At 36.8% G+C, this 8,167-nt stretch overlaps 1 gene segment (V, D, J or C); it reads right to left on the reverse strand.

The window, feature by feature from the left end:
- Positions 1-4,621: 4,621 nt before the first annotated feature.
- LOC131349916 (T cell receptor alpha variable 12-2-like) lies at positions 4,622-5,209 on the reverse strand. The segment is given in 2 exon segments: positions 4,622-4,920; positions 5,170-5,209. Coding segments are annotated over 2 exon segments (339 nt in total).
- Between the last annotated feature and the right edge of the window lie 2,958 nt (positions 5,210-8,167).

Consider the following 8,167-nt stretch of genomic DNA (forward strand, 5'->3'; position numbering starts at 1 on the left):
TTCCTAACGCGTCTGTCTTACTTGCAGAGTCATCGCACTTTGCATAAAACAGTTATATGATACACTATATTGCCAAAAGTATTCGCTCACCCATCCAAATAATCAGAATCAGGTGTTCCAATCACTTCCATGGCCACAGGTGTATAAAATCAAGCACCTAGGCATGCAGACTGTTTTTACAAACATTTGTGAAAGAATGGGTCGCTCTTAGGAGCTCAGTGAATTCCAGTGTGGAACTGTGATGGATCTGGAACTGGATGCCACCTGTGCAACAAATCCAGTCGTGAAATTTCCTCGCTCCTAAATATTCCACAGTCAACTGTCAGCTGTATTATAAGAACGTGGAAGTGTTTGGGAACGACAGCAACTCAGCCACGAAGTGGTAGGCCACGTAAACTGACGGAGCGGGGTCAGCGGATGCTGAGGCACATAGTGCGAAAAGGTCGCCAACTTTCTGCAGAGTCAATCGTTACAGACCTCCAAACTTCATGTGGCCTTCAGATTAGCTCATGAACAGTGCGCAGAGAGCTTCATGGAATGGGTTTCCATGGCCGAGCAGCTGCATCCAAGCCATACATCACCAAGTGCAATGCAAAGCGTCGGATGCAGTGGTGTAAAGCACGCCGCCACTGGACTCTAGAGCAGTGGAGACGCGTTCTCTGGAGTGACGAATCGCGCTTCTCCATCTGGCAATCTGATGGACGAGTCTGGGTTTGGCGGTTGCCAGGAGAACGGTACTTGTCTGACTGCATTGTGCCAAGTGTAAAGTTTGGTGGAGGGGGGATTATGGTGTGGGGTTGTTTTTCAGGAGCTGGGCTTGGCCCCTTAGTTCCAGTGAAAGGAACTCTGAATGCTTCAGCATACCAAGACATTTTGGACAATTCCATGCTCCCAACTTTGTGGGAACAGTTTGGAGCTGGCCCCTTCCTCTTCCAACATGACTGTGCACCAGTGCACAAAGCAAGGTCCATAAAGACATGGATGACAGAGTCTGGTGTGGATGAACTTGACTGGCCTGCACAGAGTCCTGACCTCAACCCGATAGAACACCTTTGGGATGAATTAGAGCGGAGACTGAGAGCCAGGCCTTCTCGTCCAACATCAGTGTGTGACCTCACAAATGCGCTTCTGGAAGAATGGTCAAAAATTCCCATAAACACACTCCTAAACCTTGTGGACACCCTTCCCAGAAGAGTTGAAGCTGTTATAGCTGCAAAGGGTGGACCGACGTCATATTGAACCCTATGGATTAGGAAAGGGATGTCACTTAAGTTCATATGCGAGTCAAGGCAGGTGAGTGAATACTTTTGGCAATATAGTGTATGTATGTATGTTTATATGACATGCTTGACATGGTTTATTTTTTTCTGGTCATCCACGTCATCCAGATGTTCTGTATTAATCATTTTATATTAGATCATATAAAATTGCATTTACAGCACTGGGTAGTGTGATGGATTTATAATTCCCAATGTATTTCTATCTGAAATGTTGCTGAGTTTGTATTTGGGCATGTTATTGTTTTAAAGAGTTGTTGAAAACAGTGATAAACCTCAATAACTAAACTGTATTGGTTGTTTCAGAAATCTATCAATTCACATGATATACTTTCTGTCCAATCAGGGGATTAAACACACAAAATTCCCTTTAGATGAATTCGCTTAAACGCCTGATCATAAATCACAGCAGGATATTTTAAACCATTCAGAAGATTTAAGAGATAATTCTGTCTTTGCTTCACACTTTCTTCTTTTTCCAAACTTTTGCTAGAGTCTCTCTAACTCAAACTGAACACTGTGCACAAGACAAAAAAAAAACTGATGGACTAATATATAAAGGCAGTTCTAGTCACTTGTGTAAAAATACCAGGAATTGGTCTGTAGTGGTTATACCATCTGAAGAGATAATTCTATGTGAAGTGCAGGTTTCCTGTGTAATGCTTTAACACAAACAGATTAAAGTACACACAAAATATAAAATGAATTGACAAAACACTGCAGTGTTAAATTACACAGATATACTCCATCCCAATAGAAGCAACAAAGCATGAGAAGTCTAATTCTTATATCCTGCAAAGCCTCAAACTCATTCCTTAGTTCTGGAGATTTCCTCATTACCTCATCACTGGTCTGAGTGAATTATGCTAGATGCTATATATAGTTCAATGTTATATATCTGGAGCCATAGCTTGTCTTTAGTGCACTTCTAATTTAATTAGAAATTGCCCCTAAGAGTGAAGGAGAGTGTGAATGTGTGTGCATGATGCACTGTGAAAGACTGGCATCCCATCAAGAAAGGAGCTGTCTCTAAATAATACAACATTTACCAGTAATATAAACTAAATTAAAAATATACATTTTGAGAGAGAAAGAAAACAATGTGAAGGTTTTTGTACAGTGCAGCTGGATTTCCTGTCACTGTGGGCGCCAGAGCACAGTAATATAGTGCAGAGTCTGATACAGCAGCAGAGGAGATGATCAGATCCACTTTCTTATCTTTAAGTGTAGCATTCATTCTTGGGGGACGGTTATCACTTAGAGCTCCATATTGGTGAATATAAAGAAGGAACTCAGGTTTAGATTTTGGATATTGTCTGTACCAGTGCAGGGAGAATCCTGTAGCACTTGTTTCATATTCACAGGACAGAGTAACATCATCACCATCATCTACAACATTCTGAGTGGAAAGTGGCTTTATTGAATCTGCCATGGAGTCACCTGTCATAGAGAAGAGAACATAAAGTTTAACACAATCAAGCCAGAATTACACACAGAAATCATGCTTTCTATAACACCAGACAATTAATAAACAATACATAATATCTAAACTAACAAAAGGTGTTAACTCACCTAGTGAAAGCCACAGACACATGAATATAACAGTGAACATGATGACTGGTTTTAGCTGAATGAAAAAGCTCTTTCTGTACTCTAATATATTAACATGATAAATGTTCAGGAAGCTCCACCCCCCAGCATCACATGACAGTGTCTCCAGTGTTGATGACAGTGAAACATCCTGGCTTTACATTAAGCCTCGTTTGGGAAACTGTACTGAAACTGTTTACATAGTAAACAAAAAACAAAACAAAAACTGACAGCAGGAAAAAATAATACTAATAATTAAAATGAGTAAATATTTGATTTTATTATTGTTTATATTTTATAAGTGGTGTCTGGACAATAAGGTATTTGAAAGCATGTTTATTAAATAGGATTACATTTTCATGAGGTGGTATTTTATTATGTGTGGAACAAACCAGGCTCATTTCATTCTGTTATCTATTATTCTTTATTGTCATTTAACTCATTGCTTAATAAAACCGCTGTGTAAAACTAGTTGACTTGATCTCATATCTGCTGATTGGTCATTTAAACATGAAACTGTGTTTATATAGAAAGGGTAAAGTTTCTTATCCTATGATGAGAGAATCTGTCCAGAGCCCATTTTATTCAATGCAGCTGTAATGTGCTTGTCCTTGCTGGAGACAAATATATTGCAAATATAAGTCAAACATTTTTAATGATATTGTATGTAATAACTGCAAATTCTACATATAGGTCTAGCACTATGTATGTAGGATTGAACAACAGATAGAGTCTATATTATTTTTCAAAGAATTATGTATAATCACAGAAGTCTACATATTTGGGCATGTGAGCAGGGTTCTAGTATTTGGCCCACAATAAGATAACTCACTACACCATCTTCTAACATCTCTAGTGCATTGGTTTTCACTTAGAGTGTGTTTAGTAAAGTGAGAGTAAACTGAAAGTCTGCACTTTAATCCATTCATTAATTTCAGCTCCAATATTTCACTTCACACAGTTACATTAACCATAATAATATTTGATTTTCTGTCTCAGATGTCTCCAAATGTAGCTCTGCCCACTCATATTTATTCATATTTACTACATACTGCTATGTAATATTTCACTCATCTACTACACCATTAGCACAGCCTAGAATGAAAAAAACTACAGCTTTAAACCTTGTGGAACCAAGCCCCAGATCCACCCTGAAAAATCCCCAACCTTGCTATGAGGAGGAGGAGGACAGAAAACTGATACAGGACTTCGTTGCATGGTGTGACTGTAACCATCTGCACCTCAACACAACATAGACCATGGAGATGGTGGTGGACTTCAGGAGGCCCAGGCCTCAACTGGAGCCTGTGACCATCAACGGTGACTGTGTGGAGTTTGTCAAGACCTACAGATACCTTGGAGTACAGCTGGATGATAAAATGGACTGGACTGCCAACACAGACACTCTGTGCAGGAGAGGACAGAGCCGCCTGGACTTCCTTAGAAGGCTGGCATCCTTTAACATCTATAGATAGATAGATAGATAGATAGATAGATAGATAGATAGATAGCTAGATAGATAGATAGATAGATAGATAGATAGATAGATAGATAGATAGATAGATAGATAGATAGATAAAACTTTATTGTCATTGCAAAGTACAGGTACATAGTGACAAAATGCTGTTTAGCATCTACCAGAACAGTTGCAGATAAATATGTAAATATGTACAACAATAAATAAGGCTATGTCAGAGTGTGCATAGAGAGGTATGTGCAGTTTGTATTTACAACAGATAAAGTGTAAAGTGTAATCATAAAGCACAGTAGTATAGAGCAGAGTCTGATACAGCAGCAGAGGAGATGATCAGATCCACTTGTTTATCATCATGAACTTTAACAGACATTCTTGGGGGAGTGTTGGGACTTAGATCTCCATTTTGATAAATATAAAGAAGGAACTCAGGTTTAGATTTTGGATATTGCCTGTACCACTGCAGATTCTCTACAGTACCACTGAAGTCTTTGTAGCTGCAGGACAGAGTAACATCATCACCTTCATCTACAACTTTATGAGGGAAAAGTGGCTTTATTGAATCTGCCATGGAGTCACCTGTCATAGAGAAGAGAACATAATGTTTTTAAACTTTACATAATAAAGCCTAAACTGCAAAAGTCAAACTCGTATTTTGCCTTGGACTAATTAATCACGAAATCAACACATATTTTAATAATAAGAAAAATTCAAAACTTTATGCCAGAATCAAGCCAGAATTACATACAGAAATCATGATTTCTAACAGCACACAATTAATAAACAACACATAATATATAAACTAACAAAAGGTCAATGTTAACTCACCTAGTGAAAGCCACAGACACATGAATATAACAGTGAACATGATGAATGATTTTAGCTGAATGAAAGTTAAAAGCTTCTGAACTCTTTTTGTACTCTGAAATATTAACATGATAAATGTTCATGAAGCTCCACCCCCCAGCATCACATGACAGTGTCTCCAGTGTTACTGACAGATTGTTGATCTTTACTGAAACATTCTGCCTTGTTTGGGAAACTCTACTGAAACTGTTTACATAGTAAACAAAGAAATTATTCTATTATTGTATTTATTCAATTTTATACAAATATAAAATAGTAAATATTTTAGTTTTTTATATTTTATAAGTAGTGTCTTGACTTGTGGCATTTATTTGTTTGTTGTGATAAAGCATGTTTATTAGAGTTCATATTATTCTGCAAAGAAGTATTTATAACAGAGTCTACATCTTTGGAGGATGTGAGCAGAGTCCTAGCACCTGACCCACAATAAGATAACTCACTACACCATCTTGTGGAGAAATAAGAAAGACTTGGTTTTTAAGATAATTGAAGGTAATTTATTTATTAATGACATTAATAAATAAACTTCTGAACTATAATTAATATAATATAATGTATATATTTAGTATTTTTTTTCCATTTCTTTGTATAGCCTTCCCATACAGAGTTCCATAGAGTTCCTGGACTAAATCGCTGTTCCAGTTGACTTCAAATATTTTTCCATCTGATTTTATTCAGTAGGGTTAATTAAGTGTTAATTAAGTGTAGTGACCAAAGAACAAAACTGGAGCTATGATTGCACTGGTGTTAATTACAATCATACAGGTCTCACAAACAGAATATTGTCTATAGAGAAAAAGAGCTGCAGAGGAACAGAAACCTTTACAACAATTTATTATTAAGCAACTTAATTAAAATACTTGATCTTTTGGTTTGTAACTTGCAAACTAAAGGACTTAGCAATATCAGCAATAGTGAAGAAAACCAAGTGGGCATAATAACATTGTTATCCTGAGTGTTTACTTAGTTTGTGTTTATCTTTTGAAATAAACATATTTATTCATATTCATGACAACTCTGCTTTACCTCACACAGCAACTCTTTCTCATCTACTAGACAATTAGCAAATCTTAGTATGCTAAAACTACAGTAAAACCAAGCCCCAGATCCATAAGCTGCAGCTGCAACCTAATGAATGGTCATTCAATCAGAGTTTATTTTTAGTACCTACTTTATCCTGGTCACACTTCCACAACTGTCTCTATACATTATATATACACACCTTCATTCATTCATTCATGCTTTGTCCTGGGCAGGTGAATCTGGAGCTTCTCCCAGCAACACTAGGGATGATGCAGGAATACACCCTGGATGATACAGCAGTCTAATGCAGGACAAAATGCACAGACACATTCACACACTCATTCAGACTTAGGGGAAATTTAGTGTCAGCAGTCCACCTTAAGTTGGAACGTTTACATCACAGTACAAATAAGAAAACAGAGGACAAGCTCAAAAGGCTAGAGTCATCATCCCTCCATCAAATAATTATGTTTAAGATTATAGACATTACCCTTATGTGCAATCAAACCTTTTCACTAATTTTTTATTATTTTTTTATATCTGTATGATCAAACTCACATCTGTTCAAATGAACATGCAGAATAAACATTTAATAAATGAATGTAGATGTAGATTTATGAATTAAAGTATTGTTGTGTTAATCCCTCATGTTTCTTTTTAGGCTATTAGCTCCAGCTGCAAATGTTTTCACAAATGTTGTTTGTGTCTGTGGTTAACTGATAAGTTGGTAAAGTGAGTCTCTTTCATCTTCTGTGGTTTTAGAAACTTAATATACCATGTTGATGTTTTTGTAAAGCCTTTCAGTGACTCTGTATCACTGTGCTGCTACTCTTAGAGCACAATGATAGAGTGCAGAATCTAAGAGCTTTAGACCTCTGATAGTGAGTTCAGTAGAGTCTCTGCTTGTTTTCGACTCTAGTCGACGATCATCAGGAGTGCTATCATCACCTGCATATGACCTTGCGCCTTTATACAGTAAATACTGTGGTGCGCTGTTAGGATATTGTTTGTACCAGTAAAGATAAATACGATCACTGCTTGATTCATATGAACATTTCAGAATAACAGTCTCTGCTTCTTTCCTGACAATGTTTGCATCTGTTGGCCAAATTTTATCTGCAAAGCTACCTGGTGTGACAAAAATATAAAGAAACATGTCAGTGAAGTATTTTTGATTCAGTGAAGTAATTCCAATATTGACTTAAGGAATCAAGAAATTACTAGATTAATACAAACATGCTTATTAATTAATGCAATTATTTAACTGATTAAATATCATTGTAATAATTAATAACTGATTGAAATTTACCTGTAACTAGAGTGAGAATCAGTGGTATGTATCTCACTATGTACAGTAAGTTGTATAGTTGATCCATTTCTGAACACAGCTCTGTGAGGATTCTGTATAATAGTGCTGTATGTGCTGAACTTTACACGTCTCTAGAAGGCCACACCCAGGAAGTGATGCAGTTGTAGTATAACTTTTTACAGATTATTACTTAACAATATCAGTGAGAGTGAACTGAGTAACCAGTACAACACAGAACAAAAACACTGTTACTTCACAAACCATTGCATCAGACATGCTATTTTATCATTGTAAAATATTTATTCCTAAATAAAAGGATATAAAGGTTTGACAGCGGCACACGCAGCACCGCACGCGAGTGGTCTCCTTGTTTGTAGCAGTATCCATTGTTCAACTTAAACTGAATTGACTTTATTTTACTGTGAATACTGTGCACAAGAGCCGAAAACAAATGATGCACTAATAAATAAGGCAGTTATAGTCACTGCTAAAAAACCCCAGAATTGTTCTGTAGTGGTTATACCATCTGTAGAGATATTGCTATGTGGAGAGCAGGTTTCCTGTGTCAAGCTTTAACACAAACGAATGAAAGTACACACATTGCAGTGTTAAATTACGCAGATATAC

Source organism: Hemibagrus wyckioides, unplaced genomic scaffold (genome assembly GCF_019097595.1).
Source record: "Hemibagrus wyckioides isolate EC202008001 unplaced genomic scaffold, SWU_Hwy_1.0 Contig16, whole genome shotgun sequence".
Taxonomy (NCBI): Eukaryota; Metazoa; Chordata; class Actinopteri; order Siluriformes; family Bagridae; genus Hemibagrus; species Hemibagrus wyckioides.